The following is an 18,328-nucleotide window of genomic DNA, read 5'->3' on the forward strand; positions in this document are numbered from 1 at the left end:
AGTCACTCAAAAGGGGGATGGGTTGCTATGGGCCTCAGTGTATGAAGGCACAGGGATTTGATTTTGCAGGGCATCAGTACCAGAACTGAGACTAGAATTACAGTCTGTTCGCTTTGTACAGAATAAGAAAACGTCGAAGAACTACCATTTGCAATGGCTAAGAAAAATGCAAAAGGAACAGTTAAAAAAGGTATGTGTGTTTACGTTTGTTGTCGTCAAAAATACGTACATTTCTGCGAAGGCCAGGCCTGAAAGTTAATCAGGCGGCAAGATTGATTTTGTTTATCTAATTTAACATGCCTTCAGTAGGGATTATCAACCACAAAGAGACTTTACAAAAAGACATATACCCAGTGCATTGTGTCGACTACAGTCGTGCTATATAAACTAACGTTACATTAGTTGTGTTGCACAGTAATAGTTCATTAATCGTCCATTATCGTCGCTACAATCTGAGCAAGTTATTGTAGGGTGGATAAAATCTCCCAACCCGATCATGTCTGTGCGTTTGGAAAATGGGAAGGAGTGTTTGCAGAACTTCTGCATGCTTTTGGTCTCATTTGCACGAGTCCCGAACGGCCTAGTTTACTGTGCTGTTTTGTTAATCCCAACAGCAGCAAATGGCCTATATTTTCAGATAAATATTTGGTCTTCGTTGGAGTCAGAGTTGCGAACTCTTAAATGCTCACGTGTCAATATTGGGAGAGCGTGGGAGGGGTTACACGTGGACTCTAGGGTCCCATGTCCCCACACACTGTAATTATAAAGAAAGTCTGCCACACTGCAGGACCCCACTGCTGCTGTTTAACAATGTCCGGGTGTTTGGTTTAGCTATCTAGCCACTGTTATTGACTTTAGTAACTGCGTGGTTACGTAAGAGTGGTAGATAAACTATTGGACTTTTGAAGGTATATGAACTTCAACAGTGAAATGTTATACACGTGTGTAACGTTATAGATTCGCCATATAGACTGACTTCACGGTTAATTTTAACGAAAAGCTATGTAAAAACCTAATAATAGATAGAAGTTTCCTCACCATATACGATAAAGAGATACATTTACAGGACAATGTATGCTATAATTGTTATCAGTCATGCACATTTTCAGTTATATTACATTTTATTAGCTAATATGTTTTGCATTATTTGGTGTTTTGGGAATTACCCTGTTTCTCTGGGTCACTGTGCACATTTTATTTGTGTTTTTAGCTACCGTTCACAGTAAAGTAAGTTTTGTTCATGAAAAAATGTAATTCATCATGTGGCCATCTCTTTTTACAATCTGCTTTATAATGGTGGTTGGTTATCTCTATATTTTAAAGGGTTAGTTCACCCAAAAATGAAAATTCTGTCATTTATTACTCGCCCTCATGCTGTTCCACACCCGTAAGACCTTTGTTAATCTTCGGAACACAAATTAATATGATTTTTGTTGAAATCTGATGGCTCAGTGAGGCCTGCATAGACCGCAATGACATTTCCTCTCTCAAGATCAATTAATGTACTAAAAAAATATTTAAATCAGTTCATGTGAGTACAGTGGTTCAATATTAATATTATAAAGCGACAAGAATATTTTTGGTGCGCCAAAAAAAAAAGAAAAGATTTATATAGTGATGGCCGAATTCAAAACACTGCTTCATGAAGCTTCGGAGCGTTACGAATCTTTTGTGTCGAATCATGATTCGGATTGCATGTCAAACTGCTGAAATCACGTGACTTTGGTGCTCCAAACCGCTGATTCATAACGCTCCGAAGCTTCCTGAAGCAGTGTTTTGCAGGCCTCACTGAGCCATTGGATTTCAACAAAAATATCTTAATTTGCGTTCCGAAGATGAACAAAGGTCTTACAGGTGTGGAACAGCATGAGGGTGAGTAATAAATGACATTATTTTAATTTTTGGGTGAACTAACCCTTTAAGCTAATCAAGCAGATCAAGTAGGTTGATTTATCATTTGTAAAAAAGATGCTGAAAAAAAAAAAAGCCATCCAATGATACCTGAATCTTTTCTCATCATGCTTTTTTTGTTTTCTTTTATTTAAAATGTTGGTGTCACTGAGCATTTCTATTCTTCTATGAAAACTGTAAAATATAATTTTTCTTTACCCATTATGGAAAAATTTTCCTGTAATGATATTTATCTAGACTAGAGCCACACCCAATTTAAATGCTGCATATATAAAGTTAACTAACAAAAGTTAGATTGTTGCATTGCTTTGCAAAGTGGTGCAATGCCCTCTTATCAAATGTCAAAATCATTCGTTTCAGGGATCTTTTCAGCTGCACAGAATAACTTGCTGAGTTCCAAAGAAATGGTAAAGAAATGACAGTCCGTCATGATGTGCTTGCACTTTTTTTTCTCCATTGATTCCAAGGTTATGTTCAAACAACCTTGCATGTGTTTTTTTTTTTTTCAAGGGCATTTAATCCAAAACAATTCTGTCATATATGGTTTGTGCAGTAAATATTTTATTTGCTTTTAATAAATGCAGTGCTGTGCATCTCACAATGTTAAATTTTCTGTCATGCACAGATTGAAGAATGCATTTGTGTGTAATTTAACATAATTTAACACTGTTCAGTCCTGCTATTCTTATGAATGACAATAATATTTAAATATTAAATGCTTTATGGCATACAAAATAGTCTCATAAATTAATTTAATGTCTTGAATAATCTAACATTTAAACTCCTGTTATGACATCAGACAACCCACTGAACTTTTAAACCAGTGTATGATCGATTATGTTAAAGAAGTGGAGGTTTGCTGGTCATTGAAGATTCCAATTGGGGGTGTATGCTGATAAGATCTCACAAGGGGTTAATGTCCAGGGTTTGTTCCTGTGACCAGGCACAAACTGCTTGCTTTAAGCAGCAGGGTGTGTAGGTACGACTGAAGAAAAGGTATTTCAAGGCACATGTCCCAATACAGTCTTATGTAAGCTGGAAAATGAACATTTTGTACCACAAAGGCATAGTCGAAGCAACGGCAAATACCGTACCAAGATACAAAAATGAGTTTGAAGCGCTGTTTTTCTGGTTTAAATGGGGGAGGGGAAGATGTTGCTTAGGACACAATTGGCAGCCATTTGACTATCTGTAGATTTAGAGACGAGTTGAGCATGTGTGTCTTTAGGGGTGTGTCTTGTTATTTCCAAACATTGCATGCAACTTTGATCTGTCTGAAAGATTCAAATGCTCTTAATGCAGTTTTTACTATTAAAACTTCAAGCTTTGGGGTTTTGGTTTGTACACTGCTGTTCAAAAGCTTGGAGTCATTAAGATTTAGCTTAAATAGATACAGGATTATTTAGGTACGTTATGGCAGTTTTACTGTCTGATAATCTTTTGATGGAAGTTATTCTGTTCCAGCTACATGGCTGGTTTGTTTTTGACAAATCTAAGCAGAAGCCACCATTAACATGTTTATTATTTCATCAAGAAACTCGAGAGACCGGTCCTTGTATGGAAAATAAATAGCTCTGTGGCAGGAGAGTCACTGTGAGTTTGCCATGATTTACATGCTCTGCCTGGAGGCTTTACAAAGCTTTCCAAAGTTTAATTTGCATGTCATTAAAACGCATGTTAAAGCATTGTAACCTCCACTCTGCACTGCTCTTTTAAGTATAGTAATTTGGATGACCAATCAGCCATTTCAGCTTTCATATGTGATGTGACAAAGAACAGCAGGATGAAGTGGGATGTGCTTCTACCCTTTCCTATGAGTGCTTGAGATTTTCTGGCTTTCAAACGGACTGTTCTAAAAATAATCCATTTGCTGGTCGAGTTCCATTTTAAGTTCCGGCTCAATTCACCAAGAACAAAAAGACAGGAGACCTGCTGTTGTACAGGGGTTCGGGGTAGGATTGGGGTGAAAGACGCTCTCTTCTTCCCCATTTTACCTGGAGGGATGGGGGAGCCGAATGCAGAGGTCAAGGTGGTGAACGAAGAAACCGGTATTAGTATTTGGAATAAGCTTTTATGACTAGAGATGACATTTAATGAATCACTGGAGTGTGAGAGGAAACCCTAATATTTGAAAATGAATTTATTCATAATACTTAATTTTTAGTTTAATTTGTGTATTGTGCAAATGAGCAGTACAAATTTAAATGTTTTTTCTTTTTTGGAGATTGCTGGAGTGCTATGAAATGCTTTGTTATAACGTTTTCTTGTGAAGTCAGTATATATAACACCTGTACAAAATGTAGAAAAGGAGACTTTCTTTGTTTTAACACTTTAGTGTTGTTATTACAGTCTGTTACTAACGTTTGTAGTGTGCATGAACAAATGTGTGGTTTGACCTAGCAGAACGTAGCGGACAAAACACCTGTTCATTCTTCCCACTAGAGCTCTGAATGCAGATGTATTTATACCACAGCTCCGTGAGGAGTGTTAACAGACCTCAGAATAACTGCACTCTTTTAGACTTTTGTCACCTTGTGATTACTATAGCTTTCAAATGGAAAACATCTTTAAGGGAATATCCTTTCTCTTGAATCAGATATCCCTTGAATCTTACACATGCTTTTAAATATAGAAAGATTATTAATGAGATTTTCAGCTTCAAAGCTAATATTACATACATATTCTATCAACTTTGAGTGAAAATGCTTTTCCGTACAGTAATACTAAAGGACTAATCTTGCTTTTAAAGGCATGTGTTCCTCATTCATATTGTGTAGTAGAGGGTTTTTGCTGTGCTGCACTGAATTTGTTTATTGAATTAATTGGTACTTTACTTTTTATTTCATTTTGACATTGTGTATAATCATCCTTTTTTGTCCTTCAGAGGCCAAGCCACAGCTGGCGCATAAGAATGGGAAGAAGGCAGAGGCTGGAGGAGGAACCTCGTTCTTCACCTGGTTCATGGTTTTGGCTCTCCTGGGTGTCTGGACCTCTGTAGCTGTGGTGTATTTTGACCTTGTTGACTATCAAGGTGTAATTGGTGAGTCTTTGTTTTCTCTTTTTTTCCCAGACATTGCGTATATCTTGACTGTATACTACATGTATGTTGGATGTAAATTTTTTTTTTTGTATATCTGGCCTTAATTTGCATGCAGCCAAAGCAAAGGACTTTCGCTATAATCTTTCAGAGGTATTACAAGGTATGACATCTGAACCAGTGATTTATCACCAGTAAATCACCACCTAAACCTATCATCTTCAATTACAAATTAGGGAAAAGTGAAAGTGTCATTTAATTTGTAGTTCTTTTTTAGTAATTTTCATAATTAAAAACATGTATATGTCTATAAATGTGCACTTCCGTTAAAATGTTTGGGGGTCAGTGAGATTTTTTTCTTAAAGAAATTAACACTTTTTTGCATTAAATGCATTAAATTGATTCAAAGTGGCAGTATACTTTTTAACTTAATGTATTAAAAGTATTTAGTAGCACAACTGCTTTCAACATTTATAATAAGAAATGTTTATTGAGCAGCAAATCTGCATATTAGAATGATTTCTGTAGGATCATGTGACAGACTGGAGTAATGAAGATAAAAAATTTAGCTTTCTCATCACAGGAATCAATTACATTTTAAAATCTATTAAAACAGAAAACCGCTATTTTAAATTGTATTACTTTTACAGTATTTCTCTTTTTACTGTTTAATCAAATAAATGCAGCCTTGCTAAGAGACACTTTTAAAAATATACTAAAAAAATGACCCCAAGCTTTTGAACGATGGTGTATATGTTTTGAATGTATTTTATAATAAATGCTAATGTTAATGTAACGATGTTAGGTAATGACTTCCTAAGGAAAGTTGTAATAAAGCAGTTTTCATTGCTACACAATTATTTAAAGTAACATTAGGGACATTTCTTAGTTTAAAGTATCCCAAAAGAGACCCTGTACTATTTGATAAAAGACAAGTAAAAGCACTATAATAAGACTTCCAGTTTTATATATGGCGCAATGCATGTCAAATGACTAAATCAGATTCACTTTACTTTACTAGGTAAACTTGTGTCCTATGATGCTGATGGTGATGGGGACTTTGATGTGGAAGACGCTAAAGTACTACTAGGCAAGTGCACTGATTTCAATGTGATTCTTACAAGATTGTTTTGCATGACTGACTTTGGTTCACTTTTGTGCAATGACAAATTAAATCAGACTGATGCATGTGCATGGTACTTTTTCATGTTTTTGGAGAAGAGGAGATGAGAGATTATTGCCTTTATTGCATGAGTTTGTGAATTAGACCAATATTACATTTAAGGGCAACGTCAAGTCATAAGGAGAGAAAATAAAGAGATTTATTTTCTCATTTTGCAGGTAGCTTAACTGATTTCACAAGTAACTGAGCCCTACATTCATTAAAAACAGCCTCATTGGTGCTTCTCATGCATGTTCCCTTTCTCCTTTACCTCTTTTTATGCTTTTAATAGCATCTTTACCATCTTTTTTTTATAGCACTGAATCCTTATCTACTAAACCTTGCAAACCGAACCACCTCCACCCTCTCTCTGTTTTCTTGCTCTCCCACTGTTCTTTCTTTCCCTCTCTTTCTCTGTTTCCTTATTTTCCCATTTGCGTAGGGCTGACCAAAGATGGCAGCAAAGAAAACTCAGACTCACTTGAGGAAGTCCTCGATATTTTAGCAGAAGAGGGCACTGATTGGTTTCAAGGTTTCTTCACCTTCCTTTATGACGTTATGAGTCCTTTTGAAACGCTAGAGGATGAAGAAACCGAGGCAGCAGCGGAAGATGTTGCTGGCGCGTCACAGACTGAAGGGGTTCAGGGCCAAAAGACATGCGTTATTTTAGGCCTTCAAAACCAATAGTTGTGTTTTCTACTGCGATTGTGACAGAAGCACTTTATTAGAGGAGGACTTGATTCTGTTCCTAACACTTGAAGAAATATTTTGTTGGGACGATCGCCAACAGTGACTTTGCAACCTGTGAACTCTTGAGAAGATGATGTCATTATGAACATTTACACCTTTGTAAATATTGAACTTGTGTAGTTTATGCTTTGTTGCAGCTCTTTTGCAACAGCTATTTTCAACTACTAATCTACTACTTACCTTTTGCATATGACCTTATTGCTGAAATCTGAAAATATCACCTTTGCTGCATGCCTCAGTTCCCTTATATCATGAACAATAGTATGTATTTCTATTTGAGCCTTGCAATTTAACACTGTACATTTGAGATCTTCTTGTAATCTGATTATTATTATTATTTTTTTTTTTTTCTCTTTAGGCTGTGAATAGTTTATTTTGAGCCATTTTATATTACACAATAATTGCATTTTGGGATGATTTGCATCCTCAGCAACTCAGTGGAGATTTATCTTTTTGTGTTTTGTATTTCCTTTAACATTTATATGGTTCTACTAAATACTGAATAGGCAGTTTTAAGTAACAGTGTCAGTTGTTGTGTTTCTTTACTATACGGGTTGCCTTTGCTCTCCTTCTTCAAAGCTGTTGAGAATATTGATAGGGTTAGATATAAAGTATGTATATATTCCACCCATCTTGCAGTATTACCTTGTAGTATTGCCAATACCAGTGTTTTCCAAACTTTTTCTGCTGGGCCTCCCTTTTGTAGAGAGAAATATTTTCTAGCCACACCAACCCACCCCCCACATACATTCACCTACATAAATAAATATATATAAAAAAAACAACAAAAAAAAACACTTTCATACATGACCTTACTTGCAAAATCCTATAGGATTCATTTGAAACATTATTAATGCAATACTACAACTTCTCAACTTAAACAGACTTCTCTTTGTGTTCATGAGGAGAACTCTCTAACTTGCTCAGCTTCATACTGTCAGAAGCAAATATTTTGAAGCACGCAACACACTTGGTCTCTCTTCATTACCCGCCGTTGTACAGGTGAATCCAGGGCAAGATATGCCTCATAAGTTCTTGTCTTGAGGCTGTTTACACTGCATGAGACAAAAAGCGAATGTTACAAATCCATTGGTCCTTTGTGTCATAAGTTGCACAAGTGCTTTGGAGTACATCAGAAATAGAACGAAGCATCAGTTTACTGTTGGGAATTTGTCACTTCGTGCCGCATACAGTGTAGACAGCTTCACTGATTATAATAGGTTCTATTTGCTTTTGTTGCGTTGTGATGCTCGCTTCTGGTATAGACGTTGTTTTGGTTTGGTTTGTTGATGTTAATATATTCATCGTCTGCTTTACATTTACATGGCACTGGCAGTCCTTTCACAAACTTGTCTATGCTTGGTACAGAACCATGCATCATTCACTTATATTTTTACAATCTGCTGACTTTACACCATCTCTTAGCCTTGCCACGCACCACTTTTATAACTCGGAGGCCCCACAGTTTGGGAACCACTGGCCTATGCAGACTTTTTACTCTAAACAAGAGATTGCACATGGGTGTCAATTTACTTCATCAGTTGTTCTAGACAAGAACTAGTTCAATAGCCTTGTGTAGGAGACATCACCTGAACCCCAGAGTACTGTAACCGTCAACAATCAGTTCCTACCTGCCAATCTAAAGCATCTGAAATAGTGTGCCTGATAAGTAATACAGTGATTATATATGGCTTCTGTATTACTAGGTGGGACTTGAGAGGTCAATAACTTAAATAGTACTTAAGCAAAAAGTACAACATTTACTGCGTACGCATCAGGATTTCTTTACAAAATGTCTGTTTTTGTGTCTGGAAGTGTATTTTAAGAGAATTAATTGTGTAGAATTAAGTTTAGATTAAGGGATACTGTTAGTTATTGAGTATTTCTTTCATTCTCATTTAATTATACCTTCAAACATTTCAAGTAAACTTTTAGGGCCAGATTTACTAAACTGGGCAACTTGGAGTGAAAGCGCAACTCCAAAAAGGCACAGATAGGTGTGGGAAGTTCTATGCGTGATCTACTGACGACGTGCAAATTAAAGAACACAGACGCAGTCAGATCCTTTCCATAATGACGAACGCAATCTACCAAGAGCAGCTCAAGTTTAAGCATCTGGTTTAAGACTGGCTTTTTGGGGGGTGGTAAATAATGGTGCAAATACCAGTAAATTGACTAGCGCAAACCTTAGTCAATCACCTTGCAAGATTCATTTTAAATACTCTCCTCCTATAAGTTTTGCATCTGAAATGGAAACTTCCTACAAATGCATACAATAAGGTCAGTCGCAAAAATAACCCTGTCACTGCATCTTTAGTAAGTCCTGACAATAGTTTTTTTTTTTTTTTTTTTTTTTTTTTTTAAATGCCAAAAGTGTTTGATTCAGATCATTCGGTTTAGCCTAATTATTTTACCATTGTTGCCATATTTTTCCTTTTGGTGTTGTTTGGCTTTTTTATTTGTGTTTAATAAGATTACATATTCTCAAATGTTGTACAGATAGCCACTATTGCAGATTTCGTTTGGGTGATGCACATTGTAAGGTGTTTGACTCTCAATAGCATATGCATACTACTTAAAAAGATTTTCTTTTCTCTCAGCATTATTTAAAAGTATACATCACCAACCATTACATGAGTCACCATGCACAGTGTTTTGTAACACAAATGTATAAATAAGACCTCAAAAGCAGGACTTGCATGATACAACTGTTTGAGTAGCAGTCACTGACTTTAATTTGCACTGTCTCATTTGCACTAGATGAAAAGTCTAAAGATGTTTCCAGGAGAAAAGGAGGTATTTTGCACACTTGATCTAAGTGCATGCAGCAGACAAGCCTCTAGTGTGGTTTTGGATTTTCTAAGTTTACTTGATCGACTTTTTTCTGTTTGCATGACTAAGCTGACATCAAATATTTTAAGATGCATAATATTTTTTTTTTCTGTTTAACCAAGGTTTTTGTTTAACGATAAGACCTTGTAGTTGACATTTATGAGCCTGCATGAACAATGACATTTTCCATGCTACTTGCAAATAATATTAGGGAGCCGTGGACTTGTCATAAACATATCCTAAATACTTAATCTTGTAAAGTAATGTGTAGAGCAGTGGTCCTCAACTGGGAAGCAAACTTCCAAGGGGGCCACTGAATGACTTTAATTATGTATAGTAAATTAGGTTTATTTTTATTTATATATATTTTTAAGAAGTATTTATTAAAATGATATAAATTCATTAAAATGTAATTTTTTTTTCTTTTTTTTTTCTTAATTTTGCAATAACTATTTATTGAAAAACATGCAGTTCTTGAAACTACTGGAATCAAAATAATTAATTTTAATATATCAGGAAGAAAAGTTTGAGAAGCTTTGTCATAATTGCAGAAATACTTTAGCCTGTATGGACAGCCTTTGAATATTGTGTTGGATAATTGGGAGGTCTTCTAGTTAAATCAGTTGAGTGTAGAGGTGTAGAACCACTGGTGTTCAGAATATCCTAACATACTAATGAGGGAGTTCTGATGTGAAGCGATTTGCATCTTTCCAACTAATTGCGTTATGGCTTGAGGTGTGCGTAGTGTTAGAAATTCAGTTACCATGATTGCATCATCAAGCAAAGTTTCTCCCCAGAGCTTTCCCATGGCAAAGATGTTGGCTTGAAGCTTAGGGAAGCTCTGAAACAGCAACTCACCATCATCCATGAAAGAGTGGAAGCCAGGAAGATAGCAAAATTGGCACTGGCAGAAGTGAGGAACATCCTAGCCAAAGAGGAGGAAGAGAGGACCTTGAATCGCATCAGAGAGGAATCTGAAGCCAAAGCTTGGGAAAGAGCTGAGGCTCGGCTGAAAGAGGAAGGGGAGAGAATAGAGAAAGAGGATGTGGAAAAGGCCATGGAAAGAATTAGAAAGGAGAAGGAGGAAAGAGAGAAATTGGCAGAAAGTGAAGAAGCAAAGAAGACTAAGAAGGTGGAAAAGGATGAGGTGAAAGAAAAGCCAGAGGTTGAAAAGAAATCCCTTGAGAAACCTGTTGATGATTATGATGATGTTAAAAAGGTTGAGAAAGATGGAAAAGGCAAAGAATCCAAGAAGGCTGCAGCTAAAAAGAAATTGTAAAGCATTAAACGGCGAATCGTTTTTTTCTTTTGTGTACATTGTGTTAACATCTGGCCGAACTTGATTTCAGTCTGTCAGAGACCACCCCTTACAGACCGAAGGCAAGACCTTTTGCCTCTATGAGAGATAATCAGTGATGTTAATCATAACATTGAGATTAATAAGAGCAGAATCAGAACAAGGTGCTATATGCTGATCATCAGGTGGAATTACTTTTATTTCTCTTAAAGTTTTTGTTAGAGGGTAGGATCTTGGTTTACTCTTACAAAATACTAGTTATAGTGTGGATTTCAACATTGATGTTTTTCTGATTTTGTTCATTTATAATAAATGAAACAAGTTGCATTACTTTACTAAGAGAGAAAATTCTTGTGTTATCAATAAAATATGAATCCCCTGATTTGATTTTTCGGTGCTTTGAGTGTTTTCTTTTGGGTGTTGATTTGATATAAGAAGAACGAACAGTTGCACAGTATTAAAACAGGATTTTTTTTTTTTTTTCTCCACAAGAATGCTTGTCTGTCCTTTAATAATATCTATAAATATTCCTTTTTCCTCTCCTGTTTCCCCATTGGACTGTTTTCATATCTCAAACACATACCTTTTGTGTCTGTAAAACAAAGGAAAGAAAAAATCTCTAGTGCAAAAGTCAACCAAACGTCATCAAATTAATTATGTAAATCATTTTTTGAAAGTGTAAAGGTTGTTTAATGCACTTCATAGATTAGAACCATGTGCTTGTTTTATGTGATTGTATTTTACACTTGCCTCATGTATGCACATCCACATGTAAAATCCTCAGGACTGAAAGATAAGCCCACCATTGAGAACAGTGAATCGGTTAAGGCCTCTGCTGAACCTGTGGAAGAAGGTAAAGTAGAATCATACACAAGTTTTATGCAATAAATAAGGGTGCAGTGAGAATATAAGTATATGAAAGAAAAGATTAATATGAGCATTAAAACATTTGTTTGACTGCAGGGGAGTTAACTGTTTGTCTTGCATATCATTAAACATTAACGCTGTGTTCATAAGGATGGTGTTGTACATATGCATCGTCTGTGTACTATGTAGAAATTATTTTTATGGTCAACTATGAACACTTTTGTATCTGAAATGCACACCAGTGATATACTAGTCATGCCACAGACATACCACAAAAAGCTCATGTGTAACATGACATGAGAGTAAAAACATTAACTTTTTATGAATAGCAGAGATGTATGATTAAACTTGTATGTTTAAATCTTGTATGTTTAAATCTTAGCAAAGTGTTATTGTACAGCATCTTTTATGACAGATAAAGGCTTTCAATAAAAAAAAAAAAAAAAAAAAAGCTGAAGTTTAATAGTTTAGTTTCCTGTTTAGCTCCAGAACCTATTGTGGAGGAAGAGATCCATGCCATTAAAGTTGAGGAAGCGGCTCGGCCACCGCCAGGTACAGCTTTTATGATGTCCTTTTAAAGTTACAGTCTGCAATTGTTGCTATTTTGACTCTCAGGTATTATGTATGCATGCATGTGGTGTATGTAGGGTGTGTATATACTAAAAAATACCTTAGAATAACTTTACCTAATAAATGAATTGGATCATATATGAAATATTTTGGCACCTACCAATAGGAGCGTAGTATATTAGATTTTACCATATTTTTCCCTGCAGAACCAGAGACTGTGGAGGAGGAGGAGCCAGTTGCTGAGGAAGAACCTCTGGCAGTAGACGAAGAGCCCACTGCTGCAGACGAGGAAGTAGCAGAGGAGGAACCAGAGATTGAAGACGAGCAAGAAGTTCCTGAGGAAGAACCTGAGGTTGTGGAGGAAGGGCTAGAGGTTACAGAGACTGTTCCAGTTGAGGAAGAGGCTTTTGAGGAGGCAGTGGAAGAGCTTGCAACAGAGGAAGAGGTCATACCAGTTGAAGAACCGGTTGAGGAAGCTCCAGTGGAAGAAGCAGTTGAGGAAGAAGCTGCACCAGTGGAAAAGGATTCACCAGTTGAAGAGACAATAGAAGTAGAAGAAGATGCACCAGAGGAGGAGGCAGTAGAAGTAGTTGAAGAGGTAGCATCGGTGGAAGAAGCAATTGAGGAAGTATTGGAGGAAGGGGGTGCACCAGTGGAGGAGGCAATAGAAGTAGTAGAAGAGAATGCACCAGTGGGAGAAACGGTAGAGGAATCTGCACCAGTAGAAGAACCTGTTGAGGAGCTTGTACCAGTAGAAGAAGCTGCAGATGAGCTTGAGCCAGTAGAAGAAGCAGTTGAGGAGCTTGAGCCAGTAGAAGAAGCTGTGGAGGAGCTTCAACCAGTAGAAGAAGCTGTGGAGGAGCTTCAACCAGTAGAAGAAGCTGTGGAGGAGCTTCAACCAGTAGAAGAAGCTGTGGAGGAGCCTGAACCAGTAGAAGAAGCTGTGGAGGAGCTTGAACCAGTAGAAGAAGCTGTGGAGGAGCCTGAACCAGTAGAAGAAGCTGTGGAGGAGCCTGAACAAGAAGAAGCTGTGGAGGAGATTGTACCGGTAGAAGAAGCAGTAGAGGAACCTGAAATAGCAGAACAAGTGGAAGAAGTAGAAACATCTGAAGAGACAGTCCCTGTAGAAGAAACTGTAACGGAAGAGGAACTTATAGAGGAAACGAATGAGCCAGTTCAGGAAGATGAGGAAGTACAAGACTCCACAGTGGAGGAAACAGAGCTGGAGGAAGAGAATATGGAAGAAGAGGGTAAGTTTTCTTGTTTTCACTCAGGTGGCGATTAAGAAATAATACACGTTTTGTATATTAAAGAAGTCCAAGCATGTGGAAGCTAACATTATCTGTTAAAATCAGATACTACAAAATCAAAGACAAAAGAGGAAGTGGACAAATTCATAAAATTTACACTGAACAGGTGAGCAGTTCTTTATGTTTGCTTTGTTGTGAAACATGCCTCTCTTGTTACAGAGGATGCAGATGCTGACGAAGAGCAAACTGAGGAAGGTTGGTAATTTTAATATTATGGTTATATAAATGATATAAATAATGGGAAGACTTTCTAATGTGGAAAATCTGTACAGAAATTTGTAGAAACATACATTCTATGATTAATTTCTAAATCATAATTCTTTTCTTTATGCTTTATTTATTAACAGAGGAAATTAACCACACAGCAGAACAATTTGAAGAAGAGCCCACAGGTAATCAAGATTTATTTTTTTATATTCCTTTTCATAATAGTTGAAAATTTAATCTGATTAAGGACCATTTCTTTAACTTTGGCATTTTAATTCTACCCTCTTTACTTGATTTTTCTTTTTTAATATAATATAATATGCATGCGAATATTTATATAGCCTACATACATGCTGCTCTGTATTCAAGGAGCAAGTCGCAAGTCGCTTTATAGCAAGTTGGTTCACTTGTGGGCCATATTTGAAACGGCTGTTTCCAGCTATTCAACTGCAGCTCCTATCTACTTGAATGTAGAAAGAATAAAATTGATGTAACTGTTTGCTGAAATTAAGTGAGAAGTTTCAATAAGTAGTTAAAATCGGGAATATAATTTTACTACATTGTGGAATCAAATTATACATCTTAACATTTTTTTATATGTGGTCTAGTTCATTTTAGACTCAACAAATAAACAATTTACTTTTTTTTTTTTTTTTTTTTTTTTACTTTCAAGTTCAGAACTTCCATTCCTAAAGCTGCCATATTTAGGGCCCAAGCCACTAAGGGGCTTCTATAAATTTGTATAACAAAATAAAGGCATAGAACCAGTTCATTTGTAGTTCACTGACTATATAGTTTTATATAATTTGTTTAATAATTTAGTTAATAAAAGACCTTAAGATAAATTCATCTGAACGTATAATATTTTAACTGCTATTCATAACTTTGCTATAAATGCTTTTAGTTAGTATTACATTTGAATGTATATACAGTACAGTCCAAAAGTTTGGAACCACTAAGATTTTTAATGTTTTTAAAAGAAGTTTCATCTGCTCACCAAGGCTACATTTATTTAATTAAAAATACAGTAAAAACAGTAATATTGTGAAATATTATTACAATTTAAAATAACTGTTTTCTATTTGAATATATTTCACAAAGTAATTTATTCCTGTGATGGCAAAGCTGAATTTTCAGCATCATTACTCCAGTCTTCAGTGTCACATGATCCTTCAGAAATCATTCTAATATGCTGATCTGCTGCTCAAGAAACATTTAATGTGTACAATTGTACAAAATATTTGTGTACAATATTTTTTTTCAGGATTATTTGATGAATAGAAAGTTCAAAAGAACAGTGTTTATCTGAAATCTAATCTTTTGTAACATTATAAATGTCTTTACTGCCACTTTTGATTGATTTAATGCATCCTTGCTGAATAAAAGTATTCATTTCTTTAATTTCTTTTCAAAAAAAAAAAAAAAAAATTCTTACTGACCCCAAACTTTTGAACGGTAGTGTATAATGCTACAGAAGCTTTGTATTTCAGATAAATGCTGTTCTTTTGAACTTTCTATTCATCAAGGAATCCTGAAAAAAAAAAAAAAAAAAAAAAAAAAAAAAAAAAAAAGTACACAACTGTTTTCAACATTGAAAATAATCATAAATGTTTATTGAGCAGCAAATCGGCATATTAGAATGATTTCTGAAGGATCATGTGACACTGAAGACTGGAGTAACGATGCTGAAAATTCAGCTTTGCATCACAGGAATAAATTACTTTGTCAAATATATTTAAATAGTACACAGTTATTTTAAATTGTAATAATATTTTTTTATGTTTTTTACTGTATTTTTAATTAAATAAATGTAGCCTTGGTGAGCAGACGAAACTTCTTTTAAAAACATTAAAAATCTTAGTGGTTCCAAACTTTTGGACTGTACTGTATGTATATATTTCTCTCACAGTATAGATTTTATTCTTATTGTTTAAAATGTTATTGAATAATCTGACTCAACTAACTGGTCAGCCACCGGGCTTGGGCCCACCATCGCTGCTTGCAGCTATATTGAGAGTTGCAATGCCTCTATCAAAAATGTGTTTTCTCCAGTTCACATATGTACAAGTGGACTGTCTCTGCCTAATACAGTGTCTGCTTCAACTAAAAAAAAAAAAAAAATCAGCTGGATAAGTGTATTTAATGTAAATAATTTCATCTTTTGCAGAAACATAAAATATTAGGCATTATGTAAGATGCAGAGAGGACCAGCACCACATGGCATTCCACTGGAAGTGTGCAGCTGCCAATTCCCACCATGGAGTAAAAACAAAAGAGAATGCTACCATTACCCTTTCATTTTCCTGGATTTTTTTTTTTTTTACACTCAAGCCTTTTTGTTAATTGATAATGCAGTCTCTTGTGTACAAGTACACATTTATTTGAATGTTTTGTCAACTTTTGTTTGGTGGTTTGACCCCCCCCCCCCCCCTCCCCCTCCCCCCTCCCCTTTCAAATCCCTATTTTGTAATTACAGACAAAGCTTTTTTCCCTATCCTCTAACATAGATGTGAAGTAGCCATTTTTTAAATGATCATGGATGATAGTTTGGTTGTAGTTTCCTATGTGTACAAACACCTTCATGTTGCTTTGTAGCTCAGAGATCTTCACATTCATCAGTCTCTCTCTTCGTTAAATCTGACTATTTGCTTTAATGTGAAGGTACTATGCAAAGCTGCACTGATCTTTTGCTATTTACCCTTAGGTTTTGTACTACCAATATGTATTGAGTCTACATTTCCAATGTTGCATATCAAGGACAAGTTTATGCTGGCAGGTTAACCAAGATAATTGCTATGTGAAATGTGTGTGAATGGGCGTGCATGTGCATGTTTGCGTGTCAATTTGAAAATTCATGTTTAACTTCATGCGAAGCAATCATTTGAGCCATTTTCCTCACTAGTATGTTTTCATGGTCTTTTCCTATGTGTGTTTTCAGTGTATGGTCAGCATTTAAGTACCTCTGTTGATATTTTCCTCGATACTGTAACTGTTTTGCATTTCTTCATATTTAGGAAATTTCACATTTTTAAATTCAGATGCATAGGTCTGTCCCCATCAAAGTTTTTTTTATTTATAATCATGCCTTTTTCAGTAAATCGTGTTTCGTAGGCTCATGATTTGACAAGCTCTATTTCAGGCAGACACTCCAGCTGCTGTGCAGTATGCGTATGAGAAACGGTGTTTATTGGGATTGTCATCTTGTGTAATAACTGGTGAAGGATTCCCATATAAATATGGAGCAACCTACAAAATGTTTTATTTTTATAGCAGGGTAAAGATTTTTCCTAGTGCTTTTTGTGGGGCATCACAAGTTGGTATGTGCTAATTCATTTGTCAAATGTAATGCACTGCCTATGTATTGACTTCTCAGTGCATTTATTCTGGCCTTTTCAACTGTTGCAGGCACATCTGTAAGAATACAATATAGAAACAACACAGTTTTGTTGTTTTACATTGAAAAAGGAAAGATGACTGGTATTTTGTCACAATAATATCGCAGCAAGACAAAATTTGTTTGTATTTACTATTAATGTTGTCATGGTTTTTATTACAACAATGTAGCTTTCACCCTTGATGCAGAGTAAATGGTTAAGAAACTGAAAACAGGTTTGATCTTTTAAAGGAAACACAATTCTGGCTCCTGAATTGTTTCACTGTGGATTCATTTTTTTTTTTTTTTCTTTTCATTATAATGTTGTATGTTACACTGTGGTTTTACGGGGCCTGCCAGAATAGATGTTGTTTTTGTGCTAGACTTTAGGAAATGCTGCAAATCTCTTCAATGGTTTCATAACATACAAGTGGCTGCAATGTAGTTTTTAGGGATTTCTTTTTCTACAACACTAGAGGGTGTTTTCGACCCCTAACACTTTTGAAGTCAATGTGAATTTTTAAAGTGGTATTAATTTCTTGTTTAGGATTTTTAAGGATTTCTTTTATTTAGGATTTGACTTTTTTTTTTTTTTTTTTTTTTTTTTTTTTTTTTTTAGTCAAATTGAATTAATTCTACAAAAGTGTTAACTTCTCAAAGCCATATGTGAAAGGTTGGGGTATAGCAGCCTTTGGTCGTGCTCTAAGGGACAGACACCTCACAACCAGCAATAACACCATTTGTACAGGGGGTATTTTTTTTAATGAAATCCACATACAGATGGTTACTCAAGGCTTTCTATTCAGAGGTTTACATGAAATCCTGCTGTATAGGCTAACTCATTTTAAGTTATTGAGGCATTGCAATTATAGGGAGTTTTGGGTGACACAAATCTGTAAACAACTGTAAATGTTTTGTTTTGAGTGCTGCAATAAAGATTGGGACAACAAAGTCAAATAGTAACATTTCTTTCTTTCTTTCTTTTTTAAACCATCCATTCCAATCCATGTAA

General features: G+C 35.5%; 1 protein-coding gene across 4 annotated transcripts; it reads left to right on the forward strand.

Moving 5' to 3' along the window:
- Window positions 1-18,279, forward strand: asph (aspartate beta-hydroxylase). 4 transcript variants are annotated; one of them, XM_048164263.1, is made up of 10 exons: window positions 1-190; window positions 4,796-4,951; window positions 5,067-5,111; window positions 5,970-6,038; window positions 11,774-11,842; window positions 12,340-12,408; window positions 12,633-13,676; window positions 13,896-13,931; window positions 14,084-14,128; window positions 16,111-18,279. In XM_048164263.1, the coding sequence occupies exons 1-10, from the start codon at window positions 154-156 to the stop codon at window positions 16,116-16,118; spliced, it is 1,578 nt and encodes a 525-aa protein (XP_048020220.1). In that variant the 5' UTR covers window positions 1-153; the 3' UTR covers window positions 16,119-18,279. The 4 variants fall into 4 exon arrangements, with proteins under 4 accessions (XP_048020220.1, XP_048020221.1, XP_048020219.1 ...); XM_048164262.1 differs by lacking the exon at window positions 1-190 and adding an exon at window positions 3,805-3,959; XM_048164265.1 differs by lacking the exons at window positions 1-190; window positions 5,067-5,111 and adding an exon at window positions 3,806-3,959.
- Window positions 18,280-18,328: the final 49 nt, after the last annotated feature.

The sequence above is a fragment of the Megalobrama amblycephala genome, linkage group LG17 (assembly GCF_018812025.1).
Source record: "Megalobrama amblycephala isolate DHTTF-2021 linkage group LG17, ASM1881202v1, whole genome shotgun sequence".
In the NCBI taxonomy this organism is placed as follows: Eukaryota; Metazoa; Chordata; class Actinopteri; order Cypriniformes; family Xenocyprididae; genus Megalobrama; species Megalobrama amblycephala.